This window comes from Lithobates pipiens, unplaced genomic scaffold, assembly GCF_037356315.1.
Source record: "Lithobates pipiens isolate NorthernLeopardFrog02 unplaced genomic scaffold, aLitPip1_a1.2 Scaffold_8, whole genome shotgun sequence".
NCBI lineage: Eukaryota > Metazoa > Chordata > Amphibia > Anura > Ranidae > Lithobates > Lithobates pipiens.
In genome coordinates, this window is record NW_027507903.1 from 490478235 (window position 1) to 490496366 (window position 18132).

Consider the following 18132-nt stretch of genomic DNA (forward strand, 5'->3'; position numbering starts at 1 on the left):
AAGTCCTGCTAGCAGCATCTTTGGAGAGGTGAAGGAGCGGTGTGTATGCTGCTCCTTCACTGCTCCTGCCCATTGAAATCAATGGGGCAGCGTGGCTATAACGCCGGCAAAGCGCCGCTGCAGCAGCCCTTTTCGCTGGTTTTAACCCTTTCTTGGGGTAAAATTGCCCCGCTAGCAGCCGAATACTGTTGCTAAAACGGTGGTAAAGCGGCGCTATAAATAGCGCAGTTTTACAGCCGACGGCCGGACCGCCCCAGTGTGAAAGGGGCCTAGTTATTCAAAAGTCAAAGAATACCACTCTGTCCTCATCCGAATAAAATGAATCTGAATTCATATGGACGCCTCACGCTTGTATCACACCAGCGTAATGTTGGTGGGGATCCATTCTATATATCTGGTGCCCACCCGGGCATCCCCATTTGCAGCTCATCAGGGGTTAAGTTTGCTCTGTTTGACGTACTACACATCACACTCTGCATCTGCCACCAGAAGGTAATTCTAGATGTCACGGTTGTTTTCATTCATTTTTCACCCTTACTTTCTTCTACTTCTCTTTATTCTTTTTCAGAGCTTTACGCACATTACTAAGTAGGTTTTCCAAGTCTGCACTGTAAGGTGCATAGTGAAGGGCTTTGCACAGAATAAACACATTACAAAAATTCCCAGCACATTCACCAGCTAGCCAGCAAGAAAAAACTAATTAAACTATTTAACCACTTGCCTACTGGGCACTTAAACCCCCCTCCTGCCCAGACCAATTTTCAGCTTTCGGTGCGCTCACTCTTTGAATGAAAATTACTCAGTCATGTAACACTGTACCCAAATAAATTTTTTGTCCTTTTTTCATACAAATAGAACTTTCATTTGGTGGTATTTGATCACCTCTGGGTTTTTTATTTTTTGCGCTATAAATGCAAAAAGACCGAAACTTTTTTTTTAAAACGCATGTTTCTTTGTTTCCGTGATAAAATTTTGCAAATGATTAATTTTTTTTCATGAATTTTGGCCACAATTTATACTGCTACATATCTTTGGTACAATTAACCCAAATTAGTGGATATTATTTGGTCTTTGTGAAAGTTAGAGAGTTTACAAGTTGTGGTGCAAATCATAAAGAATTGATCACACTTGATGTACTGGTGGCCTATCTCATTTCTTGAGACCCGAACAAGCCAGGAAATTACAAATCCCCCCCAAATGACCTCTTTTTGGAAATTAGACATTCCAAGGTATTTAGTAAGAGGCATAGTGAGGTTTTTGGTGTTGTAATTTTTTCCCACAATTCTTTGAAAAATTAAGATTTTTTTATTTTTAACTTTTTTTCCCCACAAAATTGTCATTGTAATAGGTTATTTCTCTCACATGGCATGTGTATACCACAAATAACGCTCCAAAATACATTCTGCTACTCCTCCTGAATAATACGATACCATATGTGTGGGACTTTTTCACAGCCTGGCCACTTAAAGAGGAAGTAAACCCTTCCAAACAACTTGGACCTATAGGTAAGCCTAGATTAAGGCTTACCTGTAGGTCCAAGCAATATCTCCTAAACCTATATGGTTTAGGAGATATTTGCCCGAAAATGGGCACCGCTGTCTACGGCGCATGCGCCGTAGACAGCGGCGCGCAGGCGCACTAAATGCGGCAAATCCAAGAATGGATTTGCCTAATTTGTCGACTCCCGTGCGCATGCGCGGGAGTGACGTCATCGCGGCTTCGCCGTATGGCAGCGGCGGAGCTGCGAGACGCGACTCCCGTGCGCATGCGCGGGAGTGACGTCATCGCGGCTGCGCCGCTGTGATTCGTCGGAGCTGCGAGACGCCACCAGCAACATGGATGCGGCGGACTACAGGGGACAGCGGCGACTTCGCTGGCTCCTGTGTCAGGTAAGTGACACATAATGAGCTACTATGCGATGCATAGTAGTCCATTATGCTTTACCTTTGCAGGGAAAAAAAGAGGAAGTAAACCCATCAGGGTTTACTTCCTCTTTAAAGAGGCCCAACATGCAGGGAGCGCCATCACGTGTTCTAGGAGCATAAATTACACATCTAACTTGTTGACTACCTATTACACTTTTGAAGGCCCTGGAGCACCAGGACAATGACACGTGGCACTGATGGCAAATGGCACTGATACCTGGCACTGATGGCACGTGACACTGATGTGACACTGATGACAGATGGCACTAATACGTGGCACTGATGACAGATGGCAGTAATACGTGGCACTGATGACAGATGACACTAATACATAGCACTGATGACAGATGGCAGTAATACGTGGCACTGATGACAGATGACACTAATACATAGCACTGATGACAGATGGCGCTAATACGCGACACTGATGACACCTGACACTGATGACAGATGGCTCTAATATGTGGCACTGGGGACCGGGGCCATCAGTGCTGTTTAGACTGGAGTGGACTGGAGGAATCACTCGGCTTGGAGAGAGACTGTCACTGTGACTCAGGAGGGGACATGTTGTATCAGTGAGGTGTCTTCATCTGTGCTCCTGCACACTGCTGTCAGTGTCACTGTGAGAGTCAATTTTATATGGGTGTGCGCCTGCCCATTCAAAATTCTTGCCCTCCTGTCTCCTGTCCTTGAGCTACTTACTTATTATATAGAAAATAAAATATGAAATATGTTTTTTGCCTTATTATCTACCTTAATTCATATTGCTAATTGCATATTGTATTTGTTTGTAGCCTAAATACTCAAAATTGCACTTCAAACTGTAATTTTGTAACTTTGGAAATGCCACTAAAAACTTGGCTGTGCCAGTAAGTTTTGGGTGTTGTGTCAGTAAATTTCAATCTGGTAGGTTGGCAACACTGGTTTACGGCCATATGTAACGTGAAAAATCTGTACTCACATTTGCCTCTTTACATGCCATTTGTTGATTGCTAGATGTAGGTGAGATTTGAGAAAACATAGGAGATTCTGTCTTATTCCTGAAATAGAAACAGCATTTCAAAAATTACTTATGTGTAGTAACATCATCCAAACATTTTTTTTACATAATGCCCTCCTCTGTGGAGTTACTACAGTATGTGGCAGTTCAGCCATTTTTGAAGAAGGATCATTTGGAAATGTATTGCTTTTGTTCCCATTCGTCTTGTAGGACATATGTCAAATGTGTCTCTATTGCCATATACATAAACTTACAGTTAGACCGGTCTAATAAGATTTGCCTAATTATACAATTTCCTTTACATTTAATGACTGTGTAGTGCAGGGGCATATCTAAATGCAAATGGGTTGAATGGAATGTTTAGGTAGGTCTTCATACTACATAGTGTTAAATCTAAAAAAGATTGTATAATCAAATTGTAACATGTATGGACATTTAAATTGTAACTTGATTCTACAAAAAGAAATAATAACAGAATATAAAAAAAAGTTTTAGTAATTAATGAAAACACAAAATAACTAATAGAAAGTACAGGGGATATCTTATGCCACACATATCTGACATCCTGTCTAATATTATAGATGAATAAATAGCTAAATCAATACAATGTTATGAGTTTTCCTAAATTCATGTTACCTAAAGTTCATGGCTGAAATCACTGCTGGAAAATCCAAGAATTCTTCAACCTACAAAACATGATAATCAAAACGAATCAGATTCTGACATTTGCTACCTGTTCAATTTTTATAAAGATTTAAGATTTGGAAAGATTTAGGTCTTCTACATACAGTAAAAAAATGTTTTCAGATAGGCGAGCAATAAAGGGGAGATATAGGTGTTGAAGATCTAAAATTCACAAAAAAGTACATACCACAGGTCGTTTGGAAAAATTCAGTCACATCAAGCTTAAACTACTGATACACTAATGGCCCGTACACACGATCCGGATATTGTACGAAAAACTGTCATTTGAGGAAGAATCGTACGATATTCGGATCGTGTGTACACTACTTTCGACAGCTGATCACGACAGTTCATCCGATATTATTCGATCGGACATGCACGAAAATTTTCCTCGTATGATTCCAGATCGTACCATTTTCATTTAGTCAATATAGTTGTCATCCGAAAATACAATACAAATACATTACAACACATGACATCACTTCCGATTTTTTTTTCTGTCATACGAGAATTTTCGTGACTTTATTTACCTATTCAATTTCTACTTGTGACTATTAAGCAAAAAAGGTTGTGCGATCTGTCGTACAATATTTGGATCGTGTGTACGGGCCATAAGGCTGATTTACTAAAAGAATTCTGATTATTCACACAAAAAAAACATTGTGAACAGGACAATTTTATGGGTCAGATGGTAGATGCACCAACTAGAAATAAAGCGTTACTGGATCTACTGATTACCAACAATACAGACCTGATCACGGATATGGAAATACGGGGCAATTTAGGAAACCATGAGCACAGGTCAATTGGCTTCTGCATAAAATCACACAAATAGGAAACATAAGGGGAATACAAAGACACTGAATTTCAAAAGAGCCAACTTCCCTAAACTACGAACCTTACTAGAAGGCATAAATTGGGATAAAATCTTAGGAACAAAGAACATGGAGGAGAGATGGGTTTGCTTTAAAAGCATATTAAATAAGGGCATTAGCAAATGCATCCCATTGGGTAATAAATTTAAAAGAGTGGACAAAAGTCCTGGATGGCTTAACTCCAATGTAAAAATGCATACAAAAGCAAAGGAGAAGGCCTTCAAAAAATACAGGGTTGAGGGATCATCATCAGCATTCAGACTTTATAAAGAATGCAACAAAAAATATAAGGGTGCAATAAGGACGGCTAAGATAGAACATGAAATATACATAGTGGAAGAGAGCAAAAAAAATCCCAAGAAATTCTTTAAGTACCGTATATACTCGAGTATAGGCGGACCCGAATATAAGCCGAGGCCCCCAATTTACCACAAAAAAACTGGGAAACTTATTGACTCGTGTATAAGCCGAGGGTGAGACATGCCTGTCCATCCCTGTGTGTCCGTCCATCCCTGTGTGTCCGTCCATCCCTGTGTGTCCGTCCCTGTGTGTCCGTCCATCCCTGTGTGTCCGTCCATCCCTGTGTGTCCGTCCATCCCTGTGTGTCCGTCCATCCCTGTGTGTCCGTCCATCCCTGTGTGTCCGTCCATCCCTGTGTGTGCAGCCTTGTGTGTCCAGCCTACCTGTGTCCCGAGCCTGCGTCCCGAGCCTGCGTCCCGCCTGCGTCCCGAGCCTGTGTGCTTCTGCCATGCCAGGATCGCCGCTCTTCTCGTCTGACAGACGGCGTCGGCGCCTCGGCAGCCATTCCACTGTTCAAAAGCCGTGCCTCCGTCTGTGATAGGCGGAACACTCAATTTCCCAGCAGTCTGTGTTCCGCCTATCACGGACATCCTCTCATCCTCGTCCGTAGTATGAGGATGAGCGGATGTCCGTGATAGGCGGACCACTGACTGCTGGGAAATTGAGTGTTCCGCCTATCACAGACAGGGAGGCGCGGCTTTTGAATAGTAGAATGGCCGCCGTCTGTCTGCTCGACACGCTGATCGGGCAGGCAGACGGCGATGACTCGAGTATAAGCCGAGGGGGGCACTTTCAGCCTCAAAAAAGAGGCTGAAAATCTCGGCTTATACTCGAGTATATACGATATGTAAATAGTAAAAAAGGGAGGACAGACCATATTGGCACAATAAAGAATGTGGAAGGACATCTGGTTACAAAGGATGGGGAGATGGCAAAGGTATTGAATTTATTCTTCTCCTCAGTCTTCACGAGGGAAGCACCTCCATGGTTAACAGAGGACAGAATTAAAATTAGATTTGGGAAACTTAACATTAATAAATCACCGGGACCAGAGGGCTTGCACCCGAGGGTACTTATGGAACTCAGTCAAGTAATTGCCAGACCATTGTTCTTAATTTTTACTGACATTCTACTGACTGGAATGGTACCAGCTGATTGGAGAAAAGCCAAAAGCCAATGTAGCACCAATATTTAAAAAGGGCCCAAAATACATCCCTGGGAATTACAGACCAGTTTGCCTAACATCAATAGTATGTAAACTCTTGGAGGGGATGATAAGGGACTATATACAGGATTTTAGTAATGAGAACGGTAGTAGCAGTAATCAGCATGGGTTCATGAAGAATCGTTCTTGGCAAGGCAATCTACTAACCTTCTATGAGGAGGTGAGTTGCCAGCTAGATAAAGGAAGGCCCGTAGACGTAGTGTATCTGGATTTTGCAAAAGCATTCAACACAGTTCACCATAAACGTTTACTGTACAAAATAAGTTCCCTTGGCATGGACCATATGGTGAGTACATGGATTGAAAACTGGCTACAAGGGCAAGTTCAGAGGGTGGTGATAAATGGGGAGTACTCGGAATGGTCAGGGGTGGGTAGTGGGGTCCCTCAGGGCTCTGTGCTGAAACCAATCCTATTTAATTTGTTCATAAACGACATGGAGGATGGGGTAAACAGTTCAATCTCCATATTTGCAGACGATATTAAGCTAAGCAGAGCAAAAACTTCTCCGCAGGATGTGGAAACCTTGCAAAAAGATCTGAACAAATTAATGGGTTGGGCAACTACATGGCAAATGAGGTTCAATGTAGAAAAATGTAAAATAATGCATTTGGGTGGCAAAAATAGGAATGCAATATATACACTGGGGGGGGGAGAACCTCTGGGGGAATCTAGGATGCAAAAGGACCTGGGGTTCCTAGTAGATGATAGACTCAGCAATGGCATGCAATGTCAAGCTGCTGCTAACAAAGTAAACAGAATATTGGCATGTATTAAAAACGGGATCAACTCCAGATAAAACGATAAATCTCCCGCTCCACAAGACTCTGGTCTGGCCTCATCTGGAATATGCTGTCCAGTTCTGGGCATCAGTCCTCAAGGAAGGATAAACTGGAAATGGAGCAAGTATAAAGAAGGGTAACAAAGCTGATAAAGGGTCTGGAGCATATTAGTTATGAGGAAAGGTTGCGAACACTGAACTTATTCTCTCTGGAGAAGAGACGCTTGAGAGGGGATATGATTTTAATAGGGATAAAACTTTTTCGCAAAAGCGAGTTTAACAAGACTAGTGGCCACTCATTTAAATTAGAAGAAAAGAGGTTTAACCTTAAACTACATAGAGGGTTCTTTACTGTAAGAGCGGTAAGGATGTGGAATTCTCTTCAACAGGCAGTGGTCTCAGCGAGGGGCATTGATAGTTTCAAGAAACTATTAGGTAAACACCTGAACGACCACAACATACAGGGATATTCATGTAATACTGATATATAATCACATACATAGGTTGGACTTGATGGACTTGTGTCTTTTTTCAACCTCACCTACTATGTAACTATGTCACATTCATTTCCAATGAATCCAATCATATCCAGATGAAATAAATAAAGCATAATTAGCTTTTTGCATGATTGGATCATTGAAGTGAAACTTTACTTTTTTCTTCTCTGAACATTTTAAATTCCTTAAAACATTTTATTGAATTTATAGACAATGAGCTTAAGGCCCCTTTCACACGGGGCGGATCAGTAATAATCCGCCCCGTGATGATCCGCTCGCTCAGCGGGGATCGCTCCATTGTCCCCGCTGAGCCGGCAGCGGACAGGGCGGTCTCCGCACACTGTGCAGGGACCGCCCTGTCAGCTCTCCGCTCTCCTCTATGGGGGATTGGATGAGCACGGACCGTCTGTCCGTGTTCATCCGATCCGCTCTGCAGACGGATAGAAAAATAGGATTTTCCTCCGTCTGCAGAATCGGACAGTAGCGGAGGCGGACAATAGCGGGTGTCTGCGGATGTTCATCCGTAGACACCCGCTATCCCATAGGGATGCATGTATGTCCATATTTTATCCGCAAACGGATGGATGAAATACGGACATAATGTCCGCATGTGTGAAAGGGGCCTAAAGAATATTCAAACCCAAAAAACAAAAATGTATTGTATTGCGGGTCACCAACTGTTGTGGTTGCATTCATTTTTTTAATGGTAAAGCGCCACTAAAAAAAGCGGCGCTTTACCGCCGACACCCGCATCAACCCAGTATGAAAGGGGCCTAAAGGAAAAATATAAAGCCTGCAAAAAAAAACATTTTAGCGTCTGTCTGCGGCCGCTAGAGGGGTGGTTTTAACCCCCGCCAGCGGTCAAAAAAGGGTTAAAACCACCCACTTTTCCAGAGGTATAGCCACGCTGTCCCATTGATTTCAATGGGTAGGAGCGGTTTAGGAGCAGTGAAAACACCGCTCCTTTCACCACTCCAAAAATGCCGCTAGCAGGTCTTTTTTCACCGTCCTGCTAGCACACTGAGTGAAAGGGGCCATTTTTTTCAGGCGCTACACAGGCGCTATTTTTAGCGCTGTAGCGCCTGAAAACCACCCCAGTGTGAAAGGGGCCCTATAGTCACCTGGAGATCCTGAAAATAACAGATTTCCTGTCCCTGGGTGGCTATGCTCATTCCTCCACTGTATCAATAGAGGGACTCGTAGTTCTTACCCTGTGCTGTGCTCCTGATATGAACTTTTCATCTCCTGTTATAATTATATATAGGGGTTTTTGGGACCCGGAAACGGCGTGCTGTGGCATCCAGAGTTGCCATAGAGGAGCAATGCGAGAGGGTTGACGGTTTGGCGCCACACTATCCACATATGTTATATTGCTACGGAACATCAGAGTGGGTTTTCCTTGTTTCAGTCCTGTATGATCTAAAGCAGGGATATGCAATTAGTGGACCTCCAGCTATTGCAGAACTACAAGTCCCACTGGGCATAGCAAGACTCTGACAGCCACAAGCATGACACCCAGAGGCAGAGGCATGATGGGATTTGTAGTTTTGCAACAGCTGGAGGTCCACTAATTGCATATACCTGATCTAAAGCATCCTCAGTGCAAGCTAAAGGCCGTGGCTGGGTCATAGCCGAATGCTGTATATGCTTTGCCATCTGGTAAGCGGATTCATATTATGGTGGTCGGGCACTTTTTGCTTTCTGTGTGGAGTCACCGAGGTGTTATTGAAGATTAACTACTGCTAATTGATGATGAATTAATGTGGACTTATATTCATGTTTTTATTTTATTATTAATAAATTGTTGTTCATTGGCGCAGTTCCATATATGTCCAACTAATATATATATGCCTAAACACTGCACTCTTTGCTGTTTGTTAATTATCACTCATCACTGGGATCTGCACATTGTGGAGAGTACATTACATACTCCTGACCCCCACGCTTTGTCAACGGTATGCCTAACAACCCTACTCTGCAAGCTATGCTGTATAATTCTTACTACTGATCAAATGTTCCCCGTTGCTAAAAATGTCTCTGACTATTTTAAGCCAAACTCCAGGTATTACAAAAACTTCCTTTGCAGACTTTAGTTGTCATGGTACAGGTTGGCTTATTAGAAGATTTCCCCTTGATTTCTGTTCTGGTGATAGCTAAAAATGTGTGATGTCCCTTCACTTTCAGTCCCAATGACAATGTTATTAAACTGAGAGGATGAGTCTAACCTGGAGGGGACACCGACATCAATAAATACCTGACAAGTGTTCTAACTACTTACACTCCATTCAAAAGTAAAAAAATAAAACATAAACTTCAAGAAGATCACCTAATTTGGAGGATAGCAGGCTTCTCAGAGACAAGATTTTGAATGAGTTCTTTTTATAGACCTGCAGAAACTATGGAAACATTTTTAGATATTCTGGAGTTTCTTTAACTATTCCAGCCCTGGAAGATTTTACCCCCTTCCTGACCAGAGCATTTTTTTGCGATTCGGCACTGCGTCACTTTAACTGATAATTGCACAGTTGTGCGACATTGTACCCAAACAAAAATTGACTTCCTTTTTTTCCCACAAATAGAGCTTTCTTTTGATGGTATTTGATCACCTCTGCGTTTTTTTATTTTTTGCGCTATAAACAAAAAATTTTGAAAAAAAAGCATAATTTTTTACTTTTTGCTATAATAAATATCCCCCAAAAATATATAATAAAACAAATGTCTTCCTTAGTTTAGGCCGATATGTATTCTTCTACATATTTTTGGTAAAAAAAAAAAAATCGCAATAAGCGTATATTGAATGGTTTGTGCAAAAGTTATAGCGTCTACAAAATAGGGGATAGAATTATGGAATTTTTTTTTGTTCATTTTTTTTTATTAGTAATGGCGGCAATCTGCAATTTTTATCGTGACTGCGACATTGCAGTGGACAGATCTGACACTTTTGACACTATTTTTGGACCAGTGACATTTATAAAGCGATCAGTGCTATAAAAATACACCAATTACTGTGTAAATGACACTGACAGGGAAGGAGTTAAACACTAGGGGGCGATCAAGGGGTTAAATGTGTTCCCTCAGTGTGTTCTAACTGTAGGAGGCATGGGCTCACTAGAACATGACAGAGATCACTGCTCCCGTTGACTGGTAGCAGTAGATCCCTGTCAATTTATCCACTTTTAGGCAATCCCTGAAAACTTTCCTCTTCAGAGAAGCCTATCCTGCCTCCATCTAACAACTGCACTATTTTCTCTATGTGCTCATCCCCCACAGCTATTACCCTTTTGTATAACTTGACCCTCCCTTCTGTCTTGAACTGTATTGCATTGTAATGTCTTCCCTAATGTTGTAAAGCGCTGCGTAAACTGTCGGCACTATATAAATCCTGTATAATAATATTAAAAATAATGTCGCTAGGCAGAACAAGGAAATGCCTTGTTTACATAGGCATCTGCCCATTCTGCCTCTCCATGCCACGATCGTGGGCCACCAGCGGACATCGAGTCCTCGGGACCCGCGGGCACGCCCACTAGCTTGCGATTTAAAGGGGACGTACAGCTACGCCCATTTGTGCAGCTGTGCCATTGTGCCGATGTATATCGTTGTGCGCTGGACGGCAAGCGGTTAAAGCTGAACTACACTGCATCTGTGCACCAAAACCCCAAAACACTATTTCATTCATTTATATTATTCAGAGCAAACTAACACATCTATCAATGTTGCCATGCTTTATTTTGCTAGGAAATAACTTTAAAAGACACCCCCTAGCATTTCTAGCTGTTGACATCTTGAGTAAGAGCAGATGTTTCATGTAGCATTTACTTCCCGGGATCCATCTACCCTTAGCTCAAACATGCAAGTAGGGCAGTGTTTTTATCTGAGAAAACTCCTCCTTTGACTCTTTGGATATATGACATCATTTGCCTAGGCATGGAAACCAGGAAGTAACTGAGAAAATCTAGAAAAAAGTTTAAAACAAGTAAATATGATATATTTTCCTATCTATTTACTAATGCTTGCAGCATAAGGATAAAAAATAGTTAATGTTGATTGAAAGAGTGATTTAATGGTAATGTATTACCCTCTTTCTGGCTTTATACCACTCTGCATTATCATCATTAGAGTCTTCTTTTATCTTCGCCTTCCCCTGGTCATTTTTGCTCTCTTTCTTACTTGTCTTCTTTGAGCTGCAGCCATATATTGAGGGAAAAGGACACAGAAATTATTATCACGTCATACACTGCATGTGTACAAAATATTTGTAATGGTTCTTGTTTAACCAGGTTATGGTATGCTTAGTAGTAGTAAGTCACATTCAAAGGCTAAGGTTTTGTTATTTGGCTTCACTGTACTAAGTGAAAAAATTCCCTTTTTTTTGTCTGGCAAGGGCTTCCTTAGGTTCGGGGGTTCATTGCTTCTGTCTGCTTCTGGTGGAAGCTTCCAGATAAAAGAATATTATTAACAGCTTCAGCCCCGGAAGATTTTACCCCCTTCCTGACCACAACACTTTTTGTGATTCGACACTGCGACGCTTTAACTGACAATTGTGCGGTCGTGTGACATTGCACCCAAACAAAATTGACGTCCTTTTTTTCCCATAAATAGAGCTTTCTTTTGATGGTATTTGATCACCTCTGCGTTTTTTTATTTTTTGCGCTATAAACAAAATAACTAGTGAAAATTTTGAAAAAAACACAATATGTTTTACTTTTTGCTACAGTAAATACCCCCCAAAAATATATAAAAAAACATTTTTTTTCCCCTCAGTTTAGGCCGATATGTATTCTTCTATATATTTTTGAAAATCGTTTTTATTAGGTTTTCTGAATTCCATGTGATACAAAGAAACATTAAAAAGGAAAAAGGGAAATAAACCACTACAGATGACAGTGAGCTGTGATTGTTGTTACATATCGATAAATGATACAAATCGAATAAGTCAATCACAAGAGATCAATCAAAAGAAAAAGAAAAACAAAGAGAGAAAAAAAAATAAAAGGAATAAATCAAAACAAAAGTAGTTCAAGGAGATCACCAAATATTATAGAAATTCGCTTACAAGTAACAGCACATTTTCCGTCTACTGGCTTTACTCATGAATCCATAATTATGAACTCGAACAGTCACATTTAAGGATCAACCTGGAATTCTAGTCGATCGGCACCCCTTATATTACTCGGACCTCTGTGTGGCTCCCTCCGCACCCCAAAGTGGGATCACGCTGTGACGGAGAGGCCACCCAGAGTAGAGTTGAATGACATTAAATGGGTCATGGAGTGATGGACGATCGATTTGGGATCTGTTCAAGGGATCCTGCTACTAATAAAAGTAGTGATTATTTCTTGTACCACTCTGTCCAACATTTCCACTGTTGATCAAATTTTTTGCCACAAGATTTCCTGAGAGCTAGTAATCGTTCATAATGATAATTTAGATTTACTTGAACTAGAACTTCTGATGGATTTGGGGATAGTACACTTTTCCAATGTCGGGCTATAACCAACTTGGCCGTGATAAGAATATGTGTCACTACTATACGGAACTCGGGTGGGTAATTATCAATACCGAGATGGAGAATTGCTAGAGCCGGGTTTGGGGACTGCAGCACCCCTGTGATTTCTGCAAGTATACTAAATAATTTCCTCCAATAGCTAGAGACATTTTTGCAGTGCCAAAATATATGTAGTATGGTGCCTACATTGCCGCAGTCTCTCCAACATAGAGATGAGTGAGTGGAGAATAGTGATGGACGAACTTCCGACGGGACGTTTCGCGAACGCGAAACGCGAACGGACACAAACGTTCGCGAAAACGACCGTTCGCCGCGGGCTCCATTGACTTCAATGGGAGGCGAATTTCGCAAACCTTTAGGTCGAATTTGCGGCCACGGGGTAATTATTAGGGGGTAGCACGTAGTCCCACCACCTGGACAATAGCATAATACATGTATGAGGTGAATTTGGGATCGATAACTACAAGCATTTTTTTTTTATTTGGGAAATTGTTCTGACAATTCAGGACTATGGAGCTAATGAAGGCAATGGAGGAGAGGGAAGGTCAGGGACCAGGGTAGGCAAACAAGAGGGTGCAGGAGATACAGAGCACTGACAGCAGCACCGTAATACAGAGCACTGACATCAGCACCGTGACATACAGCGCTGACAGCAGCTCCGTGACATACAGCGCTGACAGCAGCTCCGTGACATACAGCGCTGACAGCAGCTCCGTGACATACAGCGCTGACAGCAGCTCCGTGACATACAGCGCTGACAGCAGCTCCGTGACATACAGCGCTGACAGCAGCACCGTGACATACAGCGCTGACAGCAGCTCCGTGACATACAGCGCTGACAGCAGCTCCGTGACATACAGCGCTGACAGCAGCTCCGTGACATACAGCACTGACAGCAGCTCCGTGACATACAGCGCTGACAGCAGCTCCGTGACATACAGCGCTGACAGCAGCACCGTGACATACAGCGCTGACAGCAGCTCCGTGACATACAGCGCTGACAGCAGCTCCGTGACATACAGCGCTGACAGCAGCTCCGTGACATACAGCGCTGACAGCAGCACCGTGACATACAGCGCTGACAGCAGCTCCGTGACATACAGCGCTGACAGCAGCTCCGTGACATACAGCGCTGACAGCAGCTCCGTGACATACAGCACTGACAGCAGCTCCGTGACATACAGCGCTGACAGCAGCTCCGTGACATACAGCGCTGACAGCAGCACCGTGACATACAGCGCTGACAGCAGCTCCGTGACATACAGCGCTGACAGCAGCTCCGTGACATACAGCGCTGACAGCAGCTCCGTGACATACAGCGCTGACAGCAGCTCCGTGACATACAGCGCTGACAGCAGCTCCGTGACATACAGCGCTGACAGCAGCACCGTGACATACAGCGCTGACAGCAGCTCCGTGACATACAGCGCTGACAGCAGCTCCGTGACATACAGCGCTGACAGCAGCTCCGTGACATACAGCACTGACAGCAGCTCCGTGACATACAGCGCTGACAGCAGCTCCGTGACATACAGCGCTGACAGCAGCACCGTGACATACAGCGCTGACAGCAGCTCCGTGACATACAGCGCTGACAGCAGCTCCGTGACATACAGCGCTGACAGCAGCTCCGTGACATACAGCGCTGACAGCAGCTCCGTGACATACAGCGCTGACAGCAGCTCCGTGACATACAGCGCTGACAGCAGCTCCGTGACATACAGCGCTGACAGCAGCTCCGTGACATACAGCGCTGACAGCAGCTCCGTGACATACAGCGCTGACAGCAGCTCCGTGACATACAGCGCTGACAGCAGCTCCGTGACATACAGCGCTGACAGCAGCTCCGTGACATACAGCGCTGACAGCAGCTCCGTGACATACAGCGCTGACAGCAGCACCGTAAGCAGCCCCAGGAGGAAGTCAGCACAGCACAGGGATGGTGTGATCCCCTCATAATAAGAACCCCCAGGAGGAAGTCAGCACAGCACAGGGATGGTGGGAGCCCCTCATAATAAGAACACCCAGGAGGAAGTCAGCACAGCACAGGGATGGTGGGAACCCCTCATAATAAGCAGCCCCAGTAGAAATATGACACCGCTCAACCTCTTCAAAGAGGAGGGTAGGGGCATATAGTACGGTGTGCTTTTTTGGGTCAGGGAAGTGAGCCAAATGAATTAAGAAGGTCTGTGTGCTTGATTCCAAAAATTGTTTATAGACATATACATGGTCTACTGATCACATGTGTTGAATTCCTCCGAGATCCATGCCTCATTCATTTTTAGAAATGTGAGGTAGTTAACACTGTGGTGAGCTAGGCGAGTACGCTTATCGGTCACAATCCCCCCTGCTGCGCTGAACGTCCTTTCGGACAGGACACTGGATGAGGGGCAAGCCAACAGTTCGATTGCAAATTGGGCAAGCTCTGGCCAGAGGTCAAGCCTGCCCACCCAGTAGTCTAGGGGTTCATCACTCCTCAGAGCGTCCACATCGGCCGTTAACCCAATGTAGTCGGACACCTGACGGTCTAGGCGTTCCCTGATGCTGGATCCGGATGACACCTGTCGATGGGTCGGCTGAAAGAATGACCTCATATCCGAAGTCACCAACACATCTTCAAACCGGCCTCTTCTTGCAGGCGCTGTTGGATTGGTACCCGCAAATCCTTCTCTGGGAGTGGGAATTGCTCCTCTGCCAGCGCACGCAAAAGCAGAATGCAGCATTTCTCGAAGCAAGGCCTGGAAGTGCTGCATTCTGACAGCCCTCTGCGACGGCGGTAACATTTCCGCCATTTTGTGTTTGTACCGGGGGTCTAAGTACGTTGCCACCCAGTACTGGTCCTTGACCCTCATGCTTTTTATACGGGGGTCCCTATTAAAACACTGGAGCATGAAGGCCCCCATTTGCACTAAAGTGGAAGCGGTGTGGTGGCCTGGCTCCTGCTCATCATCCAGGATAATGTCGTCCTCTTCATTCTCCTCTCCCCATCCTCGCACAACAGGGATCCCAGAAAGGTTTAAAGCATGCTCTTCTTGCTCCTGCTCATCCGCCCCGGCACCATCCTCCTCTGACTCCTCATCAGACTCCTGTTGTTGACTTGTCTCAGATAGAGTAGCCCCCCCTGGGAATTCATCCAGCATTGCGACTTCCTCATCTTCCCGCTCCTGCTCCTCCACAGCCTGATCAATGACACGACGCAATGCACGCTCCAGAAAGAAGGCATAAGGTACCATGTCACTGATGGCGCCATGGCTGCGACTGACCAGTTTGGTGATCTCCTCAAATGGCCGCAGAAGTCTGCATGTGTCGCGCATGAGCAGCCACTGGCGCGGTGAAAAAAAACCCAGCTCCCCAGAACCGTTTCTTTCGCAGAGTTCATACAGGTAGACGTTAACTGCACGTTTCTGCTGGAGCAGCCTATCAAGCATATAGAAGGTTGAGTTCCATCGCGTCGGGCAATCGCAAATAAGACGTCTGACCGGCAGATGGTGTCGCCGCTGAATGTCAGCAAGGCGAGCCATGGCCGTGTAAGATCTTCTGAAATGGGCCGAGATTTTCCTTGCCTGCCGCAAGATGTCCTGGACCCCAGGGTATTTGACAAGGAATCGCTGCACGACCAAGTTTAAGACGTGTGCCATGCACGGCACGTGCGTGATTTTGCCCTGTTTCAATGCGCTAAGCAGATTGGCACCGTTGTCACACACCACTTTACCAACTGTCAAATTGAGCGGTGTTAGCCACTCATCTGCCTGTGAACGCAAAGCTGAAAGGAGTGCCGGGCCAGTGTGGCTCTTTGCTTCCAGGCACAACAGACGCAGCACGGCATGGCAACGTCTCACCTGGCATGTGGAATAGGTTCTGGGGAGCTTGGGCGGTGCAGTGGAAGAGACGCTAGCAGCGGAAAAGGAGGAGGCAGCTGAGGAGGAGAGGGAGGAGGATGGAGTAGGAGGAGGAGAAGAAGAGTCAGGCCTGCATGCAATCCGTGGCGGTAAAACCAAATCTACACGGGTGCCACGGGTTACATGCTTGACGGCCGTCAGAAGGTTCACCCAGTGGGCAGTAAAACTGATATACCTTCCCTGCCCGTGTTTGCTAGACCACGTGTCTGTGGTCAGATGTATCTTGGCACCGACACTGTGTGCCAGAGATACATTCACTTGCCGCTGAACATGGCCATATAGCTCTGGGATGCCCTTCTCTGAGAAATACTTCCTTCCTGGGACCTTCCATTGTGGTGTTCCAATGGCCACAAATTTGCGAAAGGCCTCCGAGTCCACCAGTTTATATGGCAGTAGTTGGCGGGCTATGAGTTCTGACAAGCCAGCCGCCAACCGTTGGGCAAGAGGGTTATCCGGCGTCATCATTTTTTTACGCTCAAACATTAGGCCCACGGAAGCCTGCCTTTTTGCAGAAAAATGTGAGCTTGGCGTGATGGAAGGTGGAGTGGAGGACAATTGTGAGGAGAGAGGAGAAGGAGAAGTAGAAGACGAGGCTGGACGGTGAGAGCCTGCAGTGTGGCTTTGTGTGTTCCGTTGCTCCCACTGGGCTCGGTGATGGCTGCTCATGTGCCTTCTTAAGGCGGTCGTCCCTAGGTGAGTATTGGGCTTACCGCGACTAACGCGTTGACTGCAAAGATTGCAGATGGCAACGCTATTGTCAGCAGCGGACACGTTAAAAAAAGCCCACACTGCGGAGCCATGTGCCGGTGTCCTGGGAGCGCCAGATGTGACCGTACATGGTCGATGACTCGCTCCTGATACATTTGCAGTCTGCTTTGTCCCTGCTGTGCAATGTAAGTCATTGCTGCTTCTCCTCCCTATCTGCTGGTCCATATCTCCCTCTGAACTCCCCTCCTCTTCCTCTCTTGTGGGCACCCACGTGACATCACTAGACACGTCATCATCAACGTCACCTTCCCCACCGCTATAAGTAGAGTAGGCAGCAACACCGGGGACCAACCTCCTCCTTGGGCTGATCTGGGTACTGGCGTCAGACTGCTGAGTAGCGCTTGTTGCTACCTCCTCTTCCTGATCCAATACCAAGAGTGGCTGCGCATCAGAAATGTCCTCTTGATATGGATCGGAAAATAATTCCAGTGACTCAAGCGGAAGGTATGTGGTGGTGGTGGTGGTGGTCGTGTTGTTGGTGGTAGTGTCTTTGGGGGTGCACATAGCAGAGAGTGAAGAAGAGGGTGCAGATCGAGAGGATGAGGAGGGTGCAGAAGAGTAAGGCTGAGCGAGCCACTCAACCAAGTCTGGTGCATCCTTTAAAGTAATTGAACGCACCTTCTGCAACTTCCCACTTTGGCTCAAGCCTGTTGCTCCTGCCCTACCCCTACC

At 45.0% G+C, this 18132-nt stretch overlaps 1 protein-coding gene across 1 annotated transcript in view; it reads right to left on the reverse strand.

Annotated features, from left to right (window-relative positions):
- LOC143960443 (uncharacterized) overlaps positions 1 to 18132 on the reverse strand; it is a 98125-nt gene that overhangs the window by 10728 nt on the left and 69265 nt on the right. The window contains exons 6-8 of the mRNA XM_077469065.1: positions 11363 to 11468; positions 3562 to 3611; positions 2887 to 2965 (exon numbers count right to left, since the gene is read on the reverse strand). Of these exons, the coding sequence (XP_077325191.1) occupies positions 2887 to 2965; positions 3562 to 3611; positions 11363 to 11468 (235 nt within the window). The remainder of the gene's footprint in view (positions 1 to 2886; positions 2966 to 3561; positions 3612 to 11362; positions 11469 to 18132) is intronic.